The 24,488-nt window shown below is 40.4% G+C and overlaps 1 protein-coding gene across 1 annotated transcript in view; it reads right to left on the bottom strand.

Moving 5' to 3' along the window:
* syt9b (synaptotagmin IXb) overlaps positions 1-24,488 on the bottom strand; it is a 57,618-nt gene that overhangs the window by 21,677 nt on the left and 11,453 nt on the right. The window contains exons 2-4 of the mRNA XM_075470605.1: positions 13,045-13,220; positions 11,369-11,580; positions 10,598-11,138 (exon numbers count right to left, since the gene is read on the bottom strand). Of these exons, the coding sequence (XP_075326720.1) occupies positions 10,598-11,138; positions 11,369-11,580; positions 13,045-13,220 (929 nt within the window). The remainder of the gene's footprint in view (positions 1-10,597; positions 11,139-11,368; positions 11,581-13,044; positions 13,221-24,488) is intronic.

The following is a 24,488-nucleotide window of genomic DNA, read 5'->3' on the forward strand; positions in this document are numbered from 1 at the left end:
AGGGCCAATGACTTCAACTTGCTTCATGTGTCTTCATATATGTTTGCCATTATGTTATATTAAGAGTCTCACAGTGACTAATTTCTTTTAGGTTATCATATTCTTCACTTTGTCAATAAGGGCAAATGGGAGGACAAGTGCTCCTTATATGGTATAATTTATCATTGTTGTAAAGTGGGAACCTCCTTTGAAGAATTAACAACATACACACACACACACACACACACACACTGAACGGCCACGCTGACCCCATTCATCAAGCTCCTAATTAAAGGCCAACCACACTGCAGTCAATACTATTGACCAGGCCTGCTGGAGCTGCAGGCTATAGTGTCTTCATTCCCTTCGTGTGCAAAAAATAATCCGCTGAAAAACAGTAAAAAGAGCAGAGTGTGTCGTCAAGAACAAGCCAGACGTTGACGGATGAACTGAATAATGAATAAGAAGCATTGTCAAGTGTTTGAACCGTTAAAAACGCCAGCATGTAACAGATTAGCAGGTCAGGCAATGCAGTAGCTATTGATTGGCAGGAATTCAATGTACATATATAATGAGCCAATGATTTGTTTCCGCTAATTATGCCTCTACTTTTTAACATTAAATGTCACCATTAACCTCTGTATTTCAGAGACTGAGACGGCTCTAAAGCAGGGATTAAAACAGGCACTTTTAACATGTGGTATAAATAGAAAGCTCAAACGACACCTTAGCAGCTAAAGTAATGTAAAAGTCAAGATGGAATATAGTTTTTAGGAGCTAACATCTAAAGCATCTGAAGCTAGGTGTTGATAACAATTAGCTTTGTAACATTATGTCATTTTTATGCTTATAATCATCTTGCTTTTGGTAATTTTTGCATAATTTTATAGCGACAAAGAGTATTATTTTAAGTTAATTAGCTTTACAGCCGCTTGCTATCACAGTTTGAAGAACACATTGAGGTTTTTGTTCAACATCCCCCGACCCCCACTTTGCAGCAGGTGTTCACTACACAGAGGTAATCAAGATTTGTGCACATTAAACAAATTATCAAAATTCTGTGTGTGGATGAAACGCATCAAACTCACAGAGATACGTTGGTCATGTGTTTTATGGAACTACAATAAATTCTTACAAGAGCGCATCTGACTGATGCTTTCACTTTCACTCCCTGCAATTAGACCATAGAGCAGATCCAGGGTCCTGAATTAAACATCATACAGACCAAAAATGTTCTTCGTGTGCAGACTGGAGGACTGAGTTGGGAAAAATGTCCAACAGGAAATAACGACGATGTTAACTGCCCATGACACTGTCCATTTGCACTGTGTTTGCATGTTCACACGCCAATTTGTGCATCCATTTAATGATTAAATGAACATGCTTCGGGAGGAAATTAAAGGAATAATTCGCCTCTTTTGACATGAAGCTGTATGACATCCCGTACTAGCAATATCGTACATGATATTGCTAGTATGGGATGTCATACAGCTTCATGTCAAAAGAGACGAACTATCCCTTTAAGTCCTGTTTGAACAATGCTGGCTGGATCTCTACATTTCCTGCCTTGACGACATAGAATACTTGCTGCCAATGATGAGCTTCCTTACTTTAAACATGATTAGGTGTGAAAGAGATATTTTATCATTTTTCTTTCCCAGACTAGGCACACATGCGTCTGTGAGCTCACAGCAGGTTGTAACACCTGAAATCTAATCCCTGAACAGGAGTGTGGAGACTCAAAGGGGGACGCTATTTTTTATTTTAAATGGGAAAGTGTGATTGAATCAATTTTGCATCAAAATGTGTCCATTTCAGACGCGACAGATGTAACAGAAGTGACCGCTGTGTGGGACAGGAAATGCTCTTGGATGAGCAGCAGAGAGCCAGAGAACTGTGTTTTTATTGTTATAGAGAGCCTTGGAACAAATTAAGTCAGAAGATTCCTTCCTGAGCTAGCTCAGACTTGTGTGCTTTTCATAGGGGGATTTTAATTAATGTTTCAGCAATTAACGGTGTGTGGATTAACAGCTTCAACATGAATCCACAAAGAGTTTTGCCATTACAAGCCTGAGGCTGGAGTTTGTCAACCCTCAAAGGCCAGGGGAGCTACCAGTCTAAAATAGCTTTTAAATCTCACAAAAGACATATAAACGGCACAATTTAAGTGTCAAGTTCAAGTGACACTGTTAAGTCCCATGGCTGACCTCATGATATATAGTCTTCCCCTACAAAAGTAATCTAAATTACTTACTTATACATGTGTAATTAAGAAATCTATATACATTACAGCCCAGTGCATTTGGCCAGAAGTGGGTAGGGGCTTGGTCTGTGCCAGGAGCCTTGATTAAAATGCACACACACATCCTGAAGAGTGGACCAGCAGGGATCCCTGTGATCCCAAGGGAGGTAACCTAGTTCTTCTGAGGACAGTCAGAGAGTGAGAGTAGAAACTCCACATTTCTTCAGGACTCCCTCAAAGATCTGAAGTTTTGAGACGTTCACTTAAGCACACGTACAAACACAAATCCACCTCCAAATTAAACAAATACCAACCTTATCCTTGTCTGGACATCCAGTTGGACGTTATTCATGTTGATAGGATTACCATGACCTAGATAACTGAGAATCTACACCAACATACAACCTTATCCCTCTGTTTTGTTGTATTGCATAACAAATGATAGTGAAGGAGATCCATAGAATCAATTTTCAGTGATGTGGGTAAAAGTTGTAAGATAGAGTACACACACTTCCTTTGTGCTCTTCCTTTGTTACATGTTGTAAATTGTACATTGAAACGTGTAATTTACATGGATATATTTTGATAAATAATGCTATGGTTCAAATTGGTGAGGTAAAATTATATTTAAAAAAAAGGAAAATAACTTAATTTGCATTCACTCCCTCTCTCTAAATTTAGATCTAAGGCCTTCAATTACCTTCAAAAGTCAATTGTGTGCATTTAAATGTCACATAATGGCAGTATATTTATATATACACCTGTTGTGAAAGACCCCAGAGTCTGCAGCACAATGAAGACCAAGGAGTTCTCCAAACAGGTCAGAGACATCATTATGAGGGTGTGAAGATTGGACTATAAAAAAAAAAAATCAGAAAATCTCATTGCATCCCTTAAAACATCATGTGAAATGTATACAGCACAGCAAAAACATGCAAGGAAAGAGGATGAGCCCAATACCAATCTGCCAGGCAATCAGAGGGACCACTTTAAGCCACAGTAAAGTATTTTAGTGGAAAACTGGCTTGAAAGGAAAGGAGAGGAAAAAGGCCCTGAAGGGCCCAAACATGTAAGATGAGATGCCATCACATGGCACAAATCCAAAGAGCCCCATCCCCGTAGTGTGTGAGTACGTGTAAGCAAGGTGGTGGCAGCATCATGCTGTGGGGATGCTTTTTCATCGGCATGACCTGGGAAATCCATCAGAACTGTAGGAATAATGAAACGTACTAAATACAGGAGATTAAAGAAGGCTGACTCTATGGTGACGTGGCTAAATGTCACTTACTGCACTTTGCAAAGGATTTTACATCCTTATGTGTCATTTAACAGATTAAACTAATTAAAGCCTGAGATTGAAATGAAAATTTCCAACCTTCAGTTCTTTATTTGGATGCCATTATCTTTAAATGTTACTTATGTCCCATCTCAAGATAACTGAGCTCGTTTTCTTGGGAAAACAACCAATAAACTGATTGGATTCCACATGATTTCAGCTTCCAAGATCTTGGGTTCTAACTTTTACAGAGATTACATAACTAAACACAAAGTAGAGGCATAATATATGTATAGCTGCAGTTGTGCTGTTATAGCAGACAGTATTGTCTGATTTAAAGTGAGATGACAGATTGACTCACTCTCTGCCTGTTAGAGATAAATAAATTAAGCTAAATAAATTATATTGTTATCACCACAAAAAGGGCTTTTTTGTGTCTTGAGATAACATAAGCATTAACTCCTAATTTTGATATAGCTGTTCTCATCTTCAAGATAAAAGAACAAAATGTACATTAAGAAATATGTATCTCACATGATATATTTTTAGCTTTTAGAGAAAGAAATTAGAGTTGGGAGCGGTCCAGTATTGCACACTGTTGATCTGTTTTGTGTAAATAAATGATTAATAAGGGATTATTTTTAGAAAGCGGATGCCTCTTGGACTATACTTAACATGTAAGATGCCTCAGAAAAGGTTTTAACCCATTTCTACTGACCTCATTTAGCTGTTGTTTGAGTCTGGTTGGAGTTAAAATGATAATTGTGGACAAACATCAATGTGTCTGTGTGTTAAGAAATAGGAATGTTGTCCCACCGGGTCTTTGTATTAGTTAGCAAGTCACAAACGGGTCAGAGCTGGTTTATTGCTGACCCAGCTAAGGATCATTGTCATGCTTTGAACTTAATCATCTGATGAGGTGCAGCTGTGCTGTCTGTGTATGTTCCAAATCCTCATAAGAATAAAATGGTCTAATTTGGAGTCACACTCCAGTCACACTCTACATGTGTGCAGTGTCCTGTTTTCCACCCCAATTGCTTGCTTGAATGGATTTTTCAGTCAAGAAACTGCTGACAAGAGCAAAGACGAGATGTCATTTCACTGAATGTGAAATAGAGATAGTCATCAGAGATGTGCAGAAAAGGGAATATCTTTCATTTGGCTGCAAACTGTCCACATCTGTTCTGTTTCTATGGACCAATGACGACCTCTTTTAGACAGTTGCATTTAGAGTTGCTAATCACTGATTAAATGCTCCACAAAACAAGCAAACTAATCAAACAGATATCTGTGGTGCAACAGCTGCATTACAGATCCATGCTAAATGCTAACCAGCTAAATATGCAGGTATACTGTACATATATGCTAAATAACGTGAGAACCTTCTGTCATTTCTGACAATGGTAAATGGTAAATGAACTGTATTTAAATAGCGCTTTTCTAGTTCAGTTGACCAGTAACATTCAGCCATTCACACACACTGATTCAGCACCTCTTAGTCTAGAAAGTCTTTTTTGCCCTATCACACACTGATGGACACTATTGGAGGCAACATCAGATTCAATATCTTGTCCCAAAGGCACTTATATATGTGGTTCTGGGTAAGCCGGGACAGTAGAGCCTCAATAAGCCGCAAGTGTTCAACTATAAATGTGCAGTGACAGGTTGAACAGAATGGTTGTATGACGCACGGATACTGTGCAAGTTCAACCAATCAAATTATGGAGGTATTTTCAGTGCTTGAGACAATGTCCAGACAGATGAGAACAACAGAAAGTCCGAGTTTTCTCATGGGAAATTACCTCAGCTTGTATTTGATAAATGTTGCATGAGAAGCTGTGGGATGGGTGGCAGTTTGACAGTATGGCAGGCAGGTGCAGTCCTGAGATCCTCAGTGCTTGGTTGCATGAGATAAGCTTTTTTGTCCAATTAGATTCTATGGAAGAGTCCTTTAACTTAAACTTGGTCAAGTAACCAAAGCTGTATGAGGTTCTCTTACAGCTTGCAGTTTTATACGAATATACAGGCGAAAAACATTAAAAGCCGTGTTATTATCACAATTATATTGTACAGACTCTACAGTAACGTCAGCATCTCTTAAAGTCCCACTCCAGCAGTTACTTATAACGTCTCCACACCTTGTTTCTTATTCACTGAAAAAGGATCTTTGAGTAATCTGAAAAATCTCCCCCAGCAAGCGGTGGCTAGGGGCTTCCCCCCACAAGCTCTCAGTTAACTTCTCCTCGTAGCTTGCAAGCTTCACATTTCATCAATTTCTCACAGCTCATGCATAATGGCTGTACAGTCCCATGCTGTAAGTAGGCAGGACTGGTTCTTCCAGCCCTCTATGTGGAACAAAGGGGCTGTTTGACCTTGACTTTTGAGTGCAGAACTCAGTGCAGATTTTGCTCATGATATATGTCATCACACATTTAAAAAAAACATCGCATGGCTATGTAGGGTTTAAAGCTTGATTTCAGTGGAAGGGAATTTGAAATGTTTGTGGTCTTATGAATGAAAAGAACATAATTAGATTACTTTATTACACGGATACATCGTTACTGCCTGAAAACACACTCTCAAATTGCTCAGGTGTGGTTTGATCAACCTGCTGTTCCTATGGTTACCTCACCACATTAGATTTGGTTCATGCGACTCTGGTCAGTCGTTTTTTTTGTTTTTTTTATTTGCCTTTCACGTGTGAAGCAGGATTTGAGGGAACAGGAGATTGGTTGCCTTCGGAGAGCGCCTACCATCACCTCGTTTCCAAGCAACATATCGTTTTATGTCTGCGTTGTGTAAAGCAGCGGTCTGTGATGCTTGAATTGTGTTTCTGTTAATTCGATCAGAAATGTCAGCCTATTTAATTTCGTTCCCACTAATGCCGGTTGTACTTGCTTTGATGATTAAGACTCTTTTTCTATTTACTGTCAGTTGTTTTTGCTTCTCTCAGTTTAGTCTCTTTTCCTGGTTCATCTGCACTGAAGAAGGTATATTATAACCGATAATTATATACTCAAACTCACCTAAAGAAGTTGAAAATATTGATGGTTTAAACATAGACTCCATTGCATGATATTTTTCTATGAGTGCTTATGGTAACAATTACTGCGATTAATGTTAAAGACTGTAATACGTTACAAATTTGAGGTGCTCGCGCTTTACTTAAGCTCCAGTACATGTCAGGGTAGAACATGAAAAATATGTGTTTTCCCTCTTATCACCCCTCTTGCCCCTCTCTTTCTTCCTCTCTCCTTTTCACTCTCATCCTTCCATCCTCCTTTTTGCTTCTTCTTATTGTGCTCAGTCCTTTATGTTTGTGTGTTCCAGCTCAGCCTGAGGAAGCAGCCAATCTCTCCTGTTGTTACATGCTGTGACTGAAAGAACTGAAATGCTGTAAAAGGTATTTGCCCACCAAATCAGTAAATTCTACCCTATCTGGGCACTCTGAAATTTAGTGTCTGAACAGCTCAGATGATGCGTTTATATTGGAATTTGTGAACAAACCCATTCAAATCAATGGTGTGTATAACAGCTTTGATGATTAAGGGAATAAAAAGAGGCCACTTGTGCTCAATCATTACACCAAGGCAGCCGGAGAAATATTATGGCTTTTCTGGTTGTTTCACAGAATGCTGTTAGGTTCTTTAGCAAAAAAGATAAAAAATGAGTGAATTGAGCCGAAGCTCAAGCTTCAACACAAACATACCAATCGTACAACTTTCTCACTCAGTCTGGTAAATACTTGTTTGTAGGGCTGAAGATCTGCAACCAAACCTGCCTTTTTTCATCTCAGAGTGACACTATTGGATTTTGGTCCTCTGAGCTGATAAGTCGTAGAATCGATGTGTATGTGCACGGGTACATGTGTCATTCTGGGTAGAAGTAGCACGCCTGACAATGTCACTCCATCAGCTACAGTGTATGAATGGTAAATGGACTGTAATTGTAAAGCACTTTTCTAGTCAAACTGACCACTACATGCCACATTTACCCATTCACTCACACTCATACAGCACGTCTTTGTCTATAACTACGTGCTTTCTACTCATTGACACACATTCACACACCATTCCATCAGTAGCAAAGCAAACATGAAGCGATCTATGGAAAAGCCATAGGAAAGTGAATAAAGTAGACTGGAGTCTCTCAAGAGGGTGAAAGTATAAGCTATGTTATAAATTAGTAGAAGAAGAAGTTGTTCGAATGAAAAACGAACCTGGAGGAGGGGATATATCCACACAAGGACAATGGAGAAAGTTCTTCTTCAGGAATTACTTTTGTCTCTGGGAATATATGTGATATGAATGATCATATCTGGGAAAATGTTGGCTGAAAACAGCTTCGTTGCCATGTCAGACGTGATTTCCAAAGTTATTTCCATCCCCTGTAATGATCAAGTTCAAATAAGTGTTGAAACATTTTTTTTTACCTATTAGTAGAAGTTTTTTTATTCACAATTTCTTATTTGCATCTTCTAAATCTGAATTAAAAATGACAGTGGGAACCTGAAGTCCACAGATTAAATCACATTCTATATTTTCTGTATAAACAGGACTAGTCTGCACATCGGAAAGAAAGAAAAAAACTCCTTTATGAGTGTGTTGCGTGCATCTTTTCAAAATTGGGTTCACCTACTGCCTGCCATGTGTTCAACTATTTTAAGTCATGACATGGTTTGAGATTAATGTTACTTTTAGAAGACATAAATGCTGTCTGGCCGGTATAATGTTTTGCATTATACCATGTTAGCTTAGTGTGTTACAGAGTACATCTGAAACTACAAGGGATGTCATTAGGAGAGAAAGAATTAGAGGATTTTGTCCGAGAACTATTAAACTGTGCCAATCCATGCAGAAAATAAAGCATGAGCAGTCCACCTTGATTCATTTTCAAATGTGCATCTGATTGTTCACATTTTTGTGGTGAAAGGGAAGAAACACATAGATGAAGCCAACCCAATTCAACCTGCCCAGAACCAGAACAGAGTTCTTCTCACCATGACAAATGTAGCTGTTTTAATCCCTCTGTACGACCATTTCAACACAGACGAAGCGCAGGAAACTAAATGGATGCTTAAATAATAGTCTGGAGTGCTGACCTCACTTCTTTGTGTTAATTGTTTACTGACACTTCATTTCTGGTAAAGCTAACTCCTCATCCTTGGCTGGGTTGTCTACCTTAATTAAGCATCTGCACTTTTAAATATCATTGTGCTCAGATGTGCATTTACTTGTTAAATAAATCAGAAACAGGGGAGTTGATCTTTCCAATGGCTGAAGAAATGAACACATCAAATGACAGCCACGTGTCAAATCTAGAGCATTTTCAGCAGCAGAAAATAACACTTATGTGCGACCAAAGGTGGAAGTGTATGGGTTTGGCAGAAAGAAACTTAAGATGAATAAAATAAAACTCTGTAAAAACCCTGTAAGAGCTTTGAGAAATTCCAAAGCTTTTTAAAAATGTATATCATTCTGGGTTACCGAGTTTCTGTACGTAACAGAGCAATGCTTGTATGTGGTCGTGGAGCAGCTGTCCCAAAAACTGTGACATCACTGACGTCAAACCAGTCGGGGAAGTTAATCAGAGCCTGCTTTTCCCATTAACTGAATACGTATAAATGTGCTTATGATCATTCAATATTGTCACACTGTTTGCACATGATTTGAGTTTCTGTCTCAAATCAAGTGACACCAAACTGCAATCCTCACTCAACAAGGAAGCCAAATTATGAGGGATTTCTTGGCCGGAAGATCTAGCTTACAGTACAATAGATTTATCCAAGTGTATAACATAATGTAGACAGTGTCGCTGTATCTCTGTCAAGCCAACCCCGGTCTTATGTCAGTGTAGATCTGGGTCACCACCCCCAAGTGTTTCCTACTGCTTTCATCAAACATTAACGGTGTCTAAGTATATTTCTATGTCTCTGCCTCTCAAAACTGCATATGAGTCCCACTTGGAGGGAAAATGAGATACAAGTCTGCTGATATATTTTCCCTTTGCTGTTGTAAGAATTTATTAAACCTTTTGCTCTTTTTGATTGTTTATGCAGATTTTCTCCAAAAGATTTTGGTTTTAGGTTTGGACAGTGCTCAAGGTTTAGCAGCACTGCAGATCTATTTACGATGAAACACACTTTCATTCTGGCCATTTAGATATCATCCAGTTTCTCCAATTCAGGGTTGTGGGAGCCTGTCCCAGCTGCCATTAGGCGAGAAGCAGGGTACACCCTGGACGGGTCGCCGATCCATCACAGGGCCACAAAGAGACATACAACCGTGTAGTCTCACACTCACTCCTAGACTCAATTTAGCAGAGATGGGACCAAGTCACACATGTGCAAGTCTCAAGTAAGTCCCAAGTAAATTTTTTCTTGGGCAAGTCAAGTCAAAGTCAAGTCACCTTATTATTGAAATTTTACCTGCAGAATCTGATCTTAATAAAGTGAAAAGACAAGATATAAGTAACTGTCAGTAAACATCATTGGCCAATGTGTCCAACCTGTCCACCCCGTATCATATCAAGCTAACGTTAGCTAACTACCGACTAGGCTAACAGGATAATATTAGCTAATTTGACGAGCACTTACTGGTCAGAATGGATCTTCAAATGACGAACAAAGTTCGAAGTTGTGCTAGATGCTTAACGCTCAAGTCATTCAAGTCATCGTGTCTCAAGTCAAGTCAAGTGCCGAGTCTTTAACTTCCAAGTCCGAGTCGAGTCTCAAGTCTTTTATTTTATGTCAAGTCAAGGCACAAGTCATCAAAACAGCAACTCGAGTCGACTTGAGTCCAAGTCACAGTGACTTGAGTCCCCATCTCTGCAATTTAGAATAACCAATTAACCTAACATGCATGTTTTTGGACGGTGGGAGGAAGCATGCACAGAGACAACATGCAAACCTCACACACCCACACACCCGGCCCAGTTTTGAACCAGAAACCCTCTTCCTGTGAGGTGACAGCGCTAACCAAAACCACCATACAAGCCCCACTGACCCACTATTAACAAAGTGGTGTAGATATGTCAAAGAAGAGAAAGGTAGGGATAGGCAGATAGGGATAGAAATCAAAGAAATTGAATTAAGCTCTCACCGAGGTCACATATTGTATATCCCGGCACAGTTTCGTTTCCCGGGGAAAGTCAGCCAGATCCAGGAAGTTGTCCACCACCACTTGGCCAATCAAATCATGTCGGGAGAACCGGTCAAAGTCATAGACGCTGAAGTGCAGTTTACGGCTTGACAGCTCGGCGTATGCCACGGGAAAAAGGAACACCTCATCGAAGACCGGGTTGAGAGTCTTGCGGTGCACCTTGGTCTGGTGCTTGGTCTTACGGTCAGGCAGCAGGTAGATCTTGACATAAGGGTCAGAGGTCCCTGAGAAGTCCTTGGCGGGAAGGTCCTGGGCCCTGTGGATCTTCACGATCAGCTGCTCCAGGTCAAAGTCAAATTTCAAGATGAAGTTAAGCCGGCCGCAGCTGTCGGTCCGGCGGCCGTCCTCTGCATCCACTGACCTCTGTTTGTACAGTTCTGGTTTGATCCGGCCCAAACCAGAGAGAGAGTCTTGGCGCTGAAACTGGGCAGGATTGAAGTCAGGATTGGACAAGTTCATCTGACGACGGATGGAGTTGTGCCTGTAAGATAGTCGTTTAATGTCATCAAACAATCTTACAATCAGTGTTCTCCAAACATGAATCATTGTTGCTGCCAGGCTCCTGCACAGGCACCTGCATTCCCTAAACTTCCTGATAACATATCTTTGAAGCCACATACTTGGGGGAAATATATGCCCATCTGTACCTAACCCCCCCCCAAAAAAAACCCAAAAACTGAACAGAACCTTCAGGCACTGATGTGTACTGACCGCACAGATGATGTTGGCTCAGTAATCTGTCTCTGAACCCTGTCCCTGGCCAAAGTGTGAACATGGTTTTTCTCCACCTTGGTCTGGGTTTCCAGCGGAATGTCAGGCGACGTGTGGCTTATCTTCAGGCCTGACTCTGGAACAGCCGGTGGGGGGCCTGAAGGCTCCTTCATGTAGCCATCCTCGCTGTACTCTCTTTCCTCCCCGTCCACCTGAAAAACACATGATAATATTTATGTTATTGGATATATTTTTAAAGAAATATCACTTTTGAAACAGTCATTTTCAACTGGCAAAGACTTGAAGCAATAACAGTAGTTACATGGTGCAGCACCATGTAACTTCTACTTGTCATCAATGTGATCTTTTGAGACAACCAGCAGTGAACAATTACTTTTCCTTAAATGTTGATCTGTTCCATTCAATATTGGTCAATTTTGCAACCTCTGGTTTATAGTACTTGTTATTGGCGCTAAATACCAGCTCAGTTGCTAGGAAATTAAGTATGCCGTCACTGTGTGAGTGGATTTTAAAATAGTAAATACCTACCTATCTAACCCTTACAGAAGCTCCATATGTCATTAATTTCTGGTATCTAGAAACAAAAAATATATTTTCCAGGAGGCTTGACCATATAAATAGAACCCACTTAAACAAATAACTCTAAAATATTACACAAGATAATTTATATAATGTAGGGAATTAGCCAAAATCCGGTACCTGTGTATGACAAAAGTAAACAAAACTCGAGGATTAGCAGGTAAATCAAGGTCAGTTGTTTCAAATCATTGAGATAGCAATCACATGTGAGTCTTGTTTTAGATAAAGCACGGGAATTTATCCATTCATCCATCCATTTTCTATACACGCTTAATCCAGTTCAGGGTCGTGAGAGGACTGGCACCTACGCAGGAATTGATCTGAATCTGATTTACACAACATAAACACATGATCATCTGTGAGGTCACAACTAGTAACTTCTAAGCAGCTAAAGACTGGCGAAGGATTGCCTAATGTAAATCTACCTGAGTCTAATCAGGGAAACACTAAACAACAATGATGTGCATGGCAGGGTTGCAGGGAGAAATAACTTTGCATATCTGCTGAGTTTAGGAAAATGATGCATTCCAGCATAGGAGCTTAATCCCATCTGTGAAACATGGCGGTCGCAGTATCATGGTTTGGGCATAGTTTGCTGCATCTGGGCCAGGATGGCTTGCATTCATTCATTAATCAATGAATTCTGAATAAGATGAATTCCTACAGGGGAATTCTAAAATGTCCGACCATTTGTCAGTGAATTCTGTCTCAAGAGAGAACTAATTGTCTACCAAGACTGTGACCCACTCAAAGTCTTAATAATAATAAGTCTACAGTTTGTGTCATTTGTTTACTTTACTTCTTTTTGTGAAAATGTTATTTTCTTGTCATATTTATACAGAAATAAAGCACATTCAAGCACCGCTGCATAATATGTACAGAAAAGATAAAAAATATTCTCACAGCCGATCATTATGGGGTATTTAGGTTTGTTTAAAGTGCTCAACAAAACTGTAAAATTATTTCAGTATTCTATTTTTACCTTGTTCTATGCTGATTTTTACTACTAAAATCATTTTCACAATTCCACCATAAGCTTCTCGCCATTCAGATGCCGAGTCGTACTTCCTTCTTACCTCTGTGAGGACAGGCTGTTGGTCTCCTCCCAGGAAGTGCGCCCCTTTGAGGACGTCTGGGAGGAAACGACCACTGAGCGGCACCCAGCACAGCTTCCATGAGACAAAGAGGGAGACGCTGAACAGAGCCAAACCACAGGTGGTCACCAGCAGGGACAACAGGCTCACCGACACATCTACAGAGTAAAGGCAGGAGCTCAGTGAATGGAGAACACAAATTTTCTGATTAAAAAATGCTGGCACAGACAAACCTACAGCAGAGCTCCAGGGAGGACAGACTGTGTTTATCTAGAATGCTAAATGAGAAGGAAAAGGTAAAGCATTGTCTCGCTGAGGGAAAAAAACAAATTTTCTGAGCATATCAATAATTACACAAAAGTGACAACTTTATGATTAAGTTCTAAAAAACGACAAAACATTCGTCAGCAACAGAGAGTAATTAGAGTTTAGGACTGATAACAAATTCATGTTTCTAATTAGAAATGTGTGTATTGTTTTCTATGTTTGTTATAAGCTTTTAAATCTTGGAAACACATGAAACTTGTTATTTGAGCTGATGAACATAAATTCTGTACTTTTTCATGCATTTCAGTAGGACGTACTATATGTTTACTGGGTCCAACACATTTTATACTTTTAGCAGAGAAGGACGGTGTTTCCTGCCAGTAATCCAACAAAAAGACTTCTCTTATGTGGTACGTTATTACAAACCTTGACCATTTGATTAGTAAAAGTCAAAACAACAAAATGGCTCCTGACAGCATGAGAAAGCAATGAATCCAAGAATGATATCTCAACTAAAGCTCCTTCAGACCGGCGTCGAACTTGTTCGGTTAGGAAAGTCGTGTGGCGCTCCATCTGTCACGCCCATGGGATTTTCCCCATGTTTTTAGTTTTATGTTTTATCATGTTTTAGGTTGTTTATGTTTTGGTTTTTGAGTTCACGTTTTAGCCATGTCTTGTATTTAGTTTACCATTGTCTTCCCCACAGTTTCTGTTTGCTCATTAGTTTCACTCACATCACCTGTTTGTCATTGTCCCCAGCTGCACTCAGTAACCAATCACTCCCAGTGCCCTATTTAGTTTCCAGGCTCCCCTTTCTTTTTGTGAAATCCTTTTCCCCGATATCACCTCTCCCTTACCACGTCAAGCCACGATAAAGTTAAGTGTCCTTCATGTCAAGTCTTTTGTTTTGTTTTGTTCTTTAAAAAATATTCATGTATTTATTCCACAGAATGGTCTTGTTATCCGGCTCAGCCACACTTTGCCAGCATGTCCATGTGGGGCCCATAAGGTTTAAATTTGGGCTGCAGATAAGGATCCCAAGTGGGTTTGTCCGCAGTTTCCACGGTGGCCTCACCTGTGTTTGCCCATATGGGTTTCAAAGTGCAACTTGAAGGGTTAGGGGTTAGGGTTACCCTAAGCCTTAAATTATTCCAAAGGCAATACAGATAAACACATCACACAAAGTAAAAGGATGTTCACATTCAAATTGGCTAAATGCAAAGTCCAACTAAAGCCACACAGCAACTTGAAACCCATATGGGAAAACACAGGTGGGGCCACCGTGGAAATTGCAGACAAACCCACTTGGGACCCTTATCTGCAGCCCAGATTTAAACCTTATGGGCTCCACATGCTTTTCTCACTTCTGGAGTCCACATCCGTATCCTACCAACCCACCCAGTCCTGACACCATCCCCGAATCCCTCCAATGTCCAATGGTGGAGGTTGTTGCCAATATGATTCAACATTAAATGTGTGACTTTTTCACTTTACCAGTTATTCTATGTCTGGTAGCATGAAAAAACAGGAAATCATGTGCGTGATCAAGACTCAAGCTTTGCAGTGAGACTTGGTTGCCTCTACATGTGTGGACTTTTCCCATTGCTCCTCCGACACTTAACAGAAACCCTGAAGGAACGCTTACACTCAGTTGTTGGCTTACATGTGGACAGCTATAGGCGAGACACACGAGTTGCTGCTTCTGTTATAAAACTGTTATACTTCCACGAATGTGTCAGATTCTGGTGGGGTCTGCGTGATGTGAATGTCACCAGAGGGCGTACGTGAGGCTCTCATTGGAAGGCTGTGTACTTGGCAATTAGCTGTGATCACACTGACTTTATGAATAGTGAGCAAGTGTGCAGCACCTGTACTGCAGAGTTATCCTACAAAGGCATGATAATAGGAATAACTATGGGACTGCTGGGCCTGCAGTTGTCCCTGTGTGCTTCTGCAACCAACTATAACCCGAGTTAACCGAGGCTTCCATAATGCCCACATGGAGGGCTGCGTTCCAGGCGGTCTATATGCAGGATGCCATGGTGTGCTACGCATGAATCGAGTCAACACAATCACAACAAACTGTGACTACTCACACACCAGATTCCACACTCGTGCATTTTGGCCACACACAATAGTTTACTCCAGTGTATTTCTCAGGATTGTGCACGGTTGAAAGAAACGTGATGACAAAGAAGTGAGTAGCAACACAAAGCAGCTATTTACAGTTGATCAGCGTGATCCTGAGACCTCAGAGGCAAACAATGAGAAAATGGGGCCTCTACAAGGTTTGTGTTGGGAAACAAATCACTTCTGATAAAAAATTACATCCTCTCTTTTAAAGGTGATTATTGATCTCTTTACATCTCGATGGAAGATATGCAATATGTTGACAAGCATGACTTCTCTCCATCTCCATTAGCAGAGTAGGGGTTTCTCCCTGTGACTGCTGGGTAATAGCACGGTGTAGATTCAGACAGATAATGCTCGCTGATTCCTCCTTCTCGGGATGCAGCCTTTCAGAAAATCCTCTAAAACCTTGGCTGAGATGGTCTGCTGAGGTAAGATGCTCAGAGATGACAGTGTTCTCTGTATCTATCTCTCTGCCTTTTTCTGTGCTGCTCGTCATTCTGAATCTGATTCGACAGAAAAAAGAAATGTCTGAATTTTTTAGCAGATTCCATAATATGCCAACACCAGTAATACCAGTAATACACCAGCCGACCACAATGTCCAAGCAGCTGTACACTAATGAGATTGTGCCACAAAAGCATGTCCTGCATTTTTAGCATTCTGCATATCACATTTATGTTGAGTTTTGTATTGGGCCGCAGTTTCCTTTGCAATGCTTATTTGTCCTGTCTGCCGAGCAGAGCTGAGAGCTTCCCCCTAATGGTAATGCAGGAAGTGCTTAAGCCAATGAGAGATGAGCTAATTTATGGATGCCATTAAGTTTCAGTCCTGGAAGTTCGAGGGAATTTATTTATTTATTTTTCTGTTCAGCTTTCCTAAGTAGCTTACAGGACTTTAGCATTATAAAATATAAAATCAACTGAAATAAACTCAACTTTTATAGCATCTGTCATGCAAACACACAACCTAGGGTGCCTCAAAGGCTGAAATAGAGAGAAAAACAAGAGAAGGAATAACTCAATTTATGCAACGTTTGCACTCCTTACTCATTTATAGGTTTCATTCATCTTTAAAATTCTTAGCCAAAAATATGTTGAACAACTGAGAAGACACTTCGAAAGCTTCACTGTACATCGGTGCTATTTATACATACAGTATATGCTGAACAGGCAATGATAATGTCACCTACATCTGTGATATAGACCCTGTAATTAAATGGCACAAGATGAAGAGATTAGAGTGCTTAATGGTCTCCATGGCAACAACAATCATTGGCCTCCTCAACATGGCTGCGAACATGGATGCATCCATTGTTTTCGCCCATCTAATTCACGGTTTTTGTCCTGATGTCCATCACACATCAGGTGTCAAAGCCAATGACATCACGGTTAACAGGAACTGAACATGTCGGGACCCATGCAGCGCCGCGGCAACAGTTCTGCTCTGTGATCCAACAATGATTTAGTTTGCAGGTTTATAGATCTGCCCTCAGCTGCTGGGGCTACTGCTAGTGGCCACGGGCGTGGTCACATTAGTATATCTGTAGCTAAATCCTCATTTATTTCATTAGGGAAAAAAGGGGATATATGCAATTTTGAGGAACGCGGTTTTTAGGGGATTGCTAACCACTGGAGTTGGATTTTAATATCACAAATGTTGGAAGAGCTTTACGCCTCCTTCTCCATGAATGATGAAAAATGTTAATTGGTCTGCTCTTATATAGAGAACATGAAGGTACGTCAGGCTGTGTTGTGTGCTGAGACATTCTTTGTGTGAAAAGGTCTTATGGTAATTATTCTATTCAGGTGGAAGAAAAAAAAAAAAGACAGAAAAGAGGTTCAAATTATTTGTAGAGTTGATCCGAATTGGCGTGATAATAGGGAGTGACATGTTTATAAATGGAGTTTAAATGATTTTATTATAGATGTTTACAAAAAGAGTATTTTATCTATAGATGTGGTTATCTGAAACCCAAAATAAGTGCAACTGATAATACACAGGTGCATACTGCATCATAGAGATTACATCACATTAAAAAGAAAATGTCAAATTATAGTTTCAATAGTTGGATTCATTTTTCATCAGTTTGTTACATCACATTCATTCTCTGTTTTATATTCAATGCAGGGGGATTCGATCAGGAAAAGCCTAACTGTGTCTGAACATTTGGCTCCGCATTATATGCTCGTTAGAATCGGAGCGCAGTCAGCGCTATGTTTTGTGAAATGAGAAAGGTAAACATTTCTCGTGTGCAGCCCTGCTGAGAACAAGCTGTGATTAATTCATTTAAGACACAAACTGCAGCGTGTGTCCATGTACAGTGTTCTCAGCTGGCACAGCTTTTTGTATCTAAATTATACAACAGCTCAGAATGTCAGTATTTTCTACTCATAATAACATGTTTACATTCAAGGCTGACTTCCCTCTTATGTATTTAAATTTAGAAAAAAAACACTGTTGCTCTTTCATTGATCATTTTGATTGATAAAAATGGGTAAAGTAACCCAGATAACTGTGCAGTTTCAGCCATTTACCTCATTTAGAGCTTTTCTAAAGCCACTGGGCGTCTCTGCTTTTTGATTCCTTTTGCAGGGTGCAATCAAGACGGCAAGGCCCACACTCTGCAGAGCCGGTGCCAGTTAATTGGATTCTGTTAATCAGTAAGCTGACTCCTCACTGAAGGAAGTCGACAATTATAATTAAAAAAGGTCGGGGAGGTTTTGATGAGTGTAAGTGTCTGCGGTGGGGGTGCTTGTTTTTTACGAGCGTGCATAAAGGAATAACTTGTATAAGTGTAGAGTTTGACACACCGTTTGGGATGCAAGTCAAAGCAGAACTGGTCAATAAAGCAATATAATCACTAACAGATCAATGCTTCCAGTCCGCCTGGAAGCATTCCATTATTTTGGGGTTAGAAAGCATTAAGCCTGCCTGCTGTGTGACGACATATAATTGTAAAGGAATCCAAACCACTGTTGACTGAGGTGTTATCTCAGGTGCTGAGGTGTTATCTCAAGTGCTTTCTCTTGTCATACTTTTAATTTTTAACCTCTTTTCAAAGATAATGTTCACTTGATTGGTTATCATGCTAAAGATGGTAAAGAGAGCAGGGCCTTGACACTGCTCGAACCACATATTGTTTAGGACCAGAATGAATTCTGTCTTGACCAGCGATGTCCACATCCGGTCCTCGAGGGCCGCTGTCCTGCAGGTTTTACATGTTTCCCTGCTTCAACACACCTGATTCAGATGAAATGGATCTCTTCAACCAATTGTTAAGTTCTGCACAAGCCTGCTAATGATGCTTAATTGTCAGATAGGGTGGGTTGGTAGGACACGGATGCAGACTCCAGAAGTGAGAAAAGCAAGCTTGGTTTATTTTACAAACAAAGTTTTAACAAAAAGCGCGGCTGAGCCAGACACCAAAAACTAAACTGACGAAAACAAAACATGACTATGGCTATGGCTTAGAATAAACAAGAAAGGTACTTAACTGTGGCGTGGCATGAAAGGTGAATGCAGGGAACAAATTCACAAAATGAAAGGGGAGCATGGAAACTAAATAGTGAACTGAGAGATTGCCAAATGAGTGCAGCTGGGGAAATGACAAACAGGTGACGTGAGTGAAACTAATAATATGGCATGGGAAGTGAGAAAAAAGGCAATGGCAAACTTAACTTAACATGGGCTGTATTCGAAACTACATACTACATACTTGCATAGTGCATACTCATCGATCAGACAGTATGCAGAGCGTTTACCCACAATGCATTTCGCTCCTCCCCGAGCCGAAATCAGTCGGCCTGAAGCTGGTTTCGCTTAAGCTCTAAACTCTGTAAACTTTAGCAACATTTGAAACATTTTCAGGCGAGAAAGTAGTCGTTTAGAACCCCAACGTGTTGAAAATCTGACAAAATACCGGCTACCGGCAATTTTGATCCGACAAATTCGGTGCTACTAAAGCTAGCCGCAGTTAGCAACGCACTTCCAGTTATTTTCACAAAATAAAATACCTGTTGCCTTTTATCATAGGGAAAGCCATTACGATAAAAAAGGCGCTTTAGTTTTGAAAACAGGAAGTGAACCTACCCTCGTTGTAGCTAGCTTGAAACTGCCGTTTTGACAGGAAATGACGATCGGCAACGTCAAGTTACGTTGCATCTTGGGTAGTTTGGGTATGAGTAGTAACCTCATGATGCATACCCAACATTTCGGCGAATCTAGTATGCATTCGGGAAAAAAAGTCAGTATGAGTAGTATGAGTAGTAGGAGAAGTATGTGGTTTCGAACACAGCCATGGACTTAAACTAAGATGTGACTAAGCATGATAAACAAAACCAAAAACATGTGAAAAAAACCCATGAACGTGACATTAATGATCTGAATCACGTGTGTTGAAGCAGGAAAACATCTAAAACCTGCAGCGGCCCCTCGAGGACCGACTTTAGACATCCCTGGTCTAGACAATGACGAAGATGTAGCAGCACTTTCAGACAGCAGGTGCCAGAAAGAGATTGAGTTTGGGCCACATACGCACAGAATGATATCAAGAGGTATAAGAAGACCTCACAAACTGAGGTCATTGGGAATTTCTGTGCATGCTGCCATGAACATGTTTCTGTGTCGTCCTGATCAATAAATTCCCCATAAGAGGCTGCAAAGTTGAGTCCGACTACTTTTTTCTCCACAACAGTTTCTGCTTTTGATGACCTCTAACTAAACAATCTACCATCTCAACGTATTTCGATGTTGAAACATTTACATTGTAATAAACCTCAAATGTGAAGCGTATTAATAGAAAGCTTAACTTTGCTGTAGTTCATCCAGAACCAGCAGTTATCGTGTTGATTTACAGCAGAGACGTGACTGGATCCAGGGTCATTTCTCCATAAACCTTAAGGACATATCAAAGACTACGACTAACTTTAAATTAGCTCTGTATAATTCGACATTTGAGGGGGAAAAAAAATCCAACATGACATCCAAATACACTTTTTATTGTCGGTATTACTGCACGTTTATCATATGAATACTTTATAACTGTAAGTTACTTATGTTGTAGATACTTTAATTACTGTAAGATGACAAAATAGTATAATACACCTGACAGCTGTGGCAGAAGAATTAAGGGTGTAGTGTTCTGTGGTAGTAAATCTGGTTGGATTGCTTTAACTGTTAAGCCGTTGGAAACTTAATGTTGCAAAATTTGAATAAATCTTTACTTAATTACTTTCAAGCAAAAACAAGACATTACCCAACTCTCTAACTCCTATAAGTCAGTTGTTCTTGGACAGAAAACTGACAAAGCGATGGGTAACACTACATACATTTTTTTGTAAAGTATGAGTAAAAAGGACGTTATTAACATATATCCTACCCAATTCAGTTGTAACCAATTTGTGAGCACTTGTAAAAATTTACATGAATAAAATGTTTCAGTTTCACAGATTTTTTTCCAAAATATTACAAAGAGAATAGAGAGAATAAAGACGTAATTAAATCCTTAATTATGCTCAAATTTAGTGTCTGTGAGGCTTTTAAACACTTATACACTCTATAAACTCTCAATAATTAGACAACTCCTCAAATGAATGAAGAGTGATGCTATCATTAACACTATTTAGATTATCTGACACATTATTTATTCTGGATGAGGCCACCTGGTTGGTTAAAGCGTGCATGCTTCGCCGCTAGGAACACATCACTGGAAGAGAATCAGAGGCGGATTTTCCACCAGTTTCACTGGATTGTCCTGATAGAAGTCTTGGCAGAGTTCTCCTTCCCTCTGAAGCAAATCAAGCTTGAAACCCTAAAGTGAACTGATGTACAGTTGGCTGCTTTTATTGATTTGGACTAAATATCCCTTTGATGAGCTGCTGCCTAAACAGACAACACGCTTTAGGCTGGCTGATCATCGTGAAAGGCTTATTTGAACTGAACACTGACAGAAAGAGAGATTGAAACTTAAATATCACTGCCAGCTCCACGTGTTTAATTCACTCATTTAAACTCAACTTTATCCAGGAATAAATGGAAACCACCGAATTGTGCATTCCTGATGTTTATCATTGGCACAGCTGGTACGTCACTATGGCAACATGCAGCCATAGAACAGTTCCCAGTGCATTGGAAAGTGACCGTGGAGACGCGCCCGTATGTTTCAAACTGACACAGAGGGGCTCTTGACGAAGCAACAGTATTGGGCGGGTTGTAAAAGGGAATGTCTTGGTTGATAGGCACTCATCTTCTGACTTTTGAAGCTTTTGTTCAAGGAAGAAAAAACTCTGATTTCTTTAGCCACGAGTTCCCAAGACGTGTTTATTTTTCTTTTCTGATCGTCCTCCAACAGATGTCCAGCCAACAAGCTCAATTTAGCTCTTCATTACGGAACAACCACAGATCGTATTCACTATTATTCTGCTGATTGACTTCTATTTGGTTTGTAACTAAATATTTAAGTAAGTTACTTCAGCTTCTTGTGCGTTATATACTGTAAGATAGTGGGGCTGCATGACTATGGCAAAAATCAAAATAGGAATTATTTTGACTGATATTGAAAGCAAGATTTTTAATTTGAGAACATCAACCATTTTGAACATGACAACTTTACTTACATATAAGCAAAATTTTTATTTAATTAATTCACATTTTAAATGAATTAATCGTATTTTGCTTCCACTGTTTTCGTCATCATCAAAATCTAAATTTGATTAATTTCACAGCTCTATAAGGTGGTTTATAATACATCAAAACTTAATGAAAATATATAAAAACAGGATTCATTTAATGTATGTGACTAACCCTTGGAAGTCAAACACAAACACACGACAGCTCTCCTCTCTGCCTTAAGGCCACACTGCTCCCTGAATCGCTGCTTAATGTTCTAAGTGCTTTTCTACTTCATTTTATTGCTTATTATTGACTCTATACATCATCACAGCACTCGTGAACACTGTAGCAGCTGAACTTGGCTGTCAGGGGACCTGCTACTTGTTGGTTTGGTCTATTTGTTAGTTTCACTTTTGCTTTTTCTCTGATGATGATGCCTGTGGTTGTTGGCATCATCTGTGATGATAGGATACCTCAGTCCTCCTGCCACAAAAGCCCATTTCACTCATCCCAGAGCAGGACTGACACCAGTCAGGGAAAAGCACAAGATACAGTAACGGCAGGTTATTTCTGCTCGTATCAGGAAACCTACAGTTCATTAACCTGAAATAAACCACTGTAAATATAACAAAGAGAGTAACCGTTATTATTTTAAAGTGTTTCATCCAACATGTAAGCTTTAGATGTAGGATAAAAGATGTAGGATGTTTGTGTTGGAAAAAAACATCTCAGTCTCATAAGAAACTTATAATGTTTGTCCACATGTGCAAAACACAGCACACATGTATGTTACAGATATGTAGACTGTTGTTTTATGGCAATAATGCGACAGCAACTATACATTATCATAGTGTCTGAGCCCTCACTAATAACCCAACAGGAACCAGCTGGAAAAATGAGGAGTCACAAGCGAGAGTGAAGTATAAAAGTGGAAAAACTGTAGAAAATGTTCTCGAATGAGTCTTGATTCTGTGTCAATCCAGTCAGCGGCCTAACACCATCCTCCTCCATCCTTCCTCCTCCATCCTCCATCCTTCCTCCTCCACCCTTCCTCCTCCATCCTCCATCCTTCTTCCTCCATCCTTCCCCCTCCATCCTCCATCTTTCCTCCTCCACCCTTCCTCCTCCATTATTCCTCCTCCTCCACCTTTCCTCCTCCACCCTTCCTCCTCCATTATTCCTCCTCCTCCACCCTTCCTCTTCCATCCTTCCTCCTCCATCCTTCCTACTCCCTCCTCCATCCATCCTCCACCCTTCCTCCTCCATCCTTCCTCCTCCATCCTCCATCCTTCCTCCTCCATCCTTCCTCCTCCATCCTCCATCCTTCCTCCTCCATCCTTCCTCCTCCATCCTCCATCTTTCCTCCTCCATCCTTCCTCCTCCATCCTCCATCCTTCCTCCTCCATCTTTCCTCCTCCATCCTCCATCTTTCCTCCTCCATCCTTCCTCCTCCATCCTTTCTCCTCCCTCCTCCACCCTTCCTCCTCCATCCTCCATCCTTCCTCCTCCATCCTCCATCTTTCCTCCTCCACCCTTCCTCCTCCATCCTCCATCCTTCCTCCTCCATCCTCCATCTTTCCTCCTCCATCCTTCCTCCTCCATCCTCCATCCTTCCTGCTCCATCCTTCCTCCTTCCTCTTTATCGGTGGTGAAATAAAAAATAAAAACTGTTCAACATGTGGATGTTGAATGTGAATGAGGTCAAGATGCAGCAACACATCGTTATTAACTGTCATGAAGTAGTTGATCCGATACCTCATCATTGCATCACTGCCGTTACTGCATGCACATTATAAGCTTGATGTCTCTCCATCACTTTTAATGATGATAATGGTCTCATATGGAGTGCATCAGCGCACTGATGACAACATTTAGCTAACAAAACACCACCACCAGCTTGACTATGTTTGCCTAATTTTGTTGCATTTGTGTTAACATAGAGGGGGGTTTCTTTGTTAATGCTGCCACTACTGGCTGGTGAAGCCCTGTGAAGTCGCTCGTGCACCACTGTGGCTAATGCCCTGTGGCAGCTGGGGCAGGTTCCAGCCCTCTGAACAGGATGAAGCAGGAATAGAAAATGGATGGATGGACTTTCACTCTGCACATGATCAGTTTAGTTACACAGAATCACAACTGATCCCATTTTAAAAGCCCCCAAAAAATATAAAAGCAGCCATACTGACGTCATTTCAGCTGATCTTTTAATACCTAAAAGGTGATTCAACCTTCAGGTTGTGCAATTATTGCCAGCAGATTAAACAGAGTAAAATAATAATAATAACAGCGTGATTGTTTTTTGTGGAGTTTAATGCCTGCCAGTGTCAGAGAGCCTGGGCCCATCTTATTAAACACTTGTTTGTAAAGTCGACCTTTGTCTGGAGAGCCCAGCAATGACCTCAGTATGAGGCAACAGCAGT

Source organism: Odontesthes bonariensis, chromosome 7 (genome assembly GCF_027942865.1).
Source record: "Odontesthes bonariensis isolate fOdoBon6 chromosome 7, fOdoBon6.hap1, whole genome shotgun sequence".
NCBI lineage: Eukaryota > Metazoa > Chordata > Actinopteri > Atheriniformes > Atherinopsidae > Odontesthes > Odontesthes bonariensis.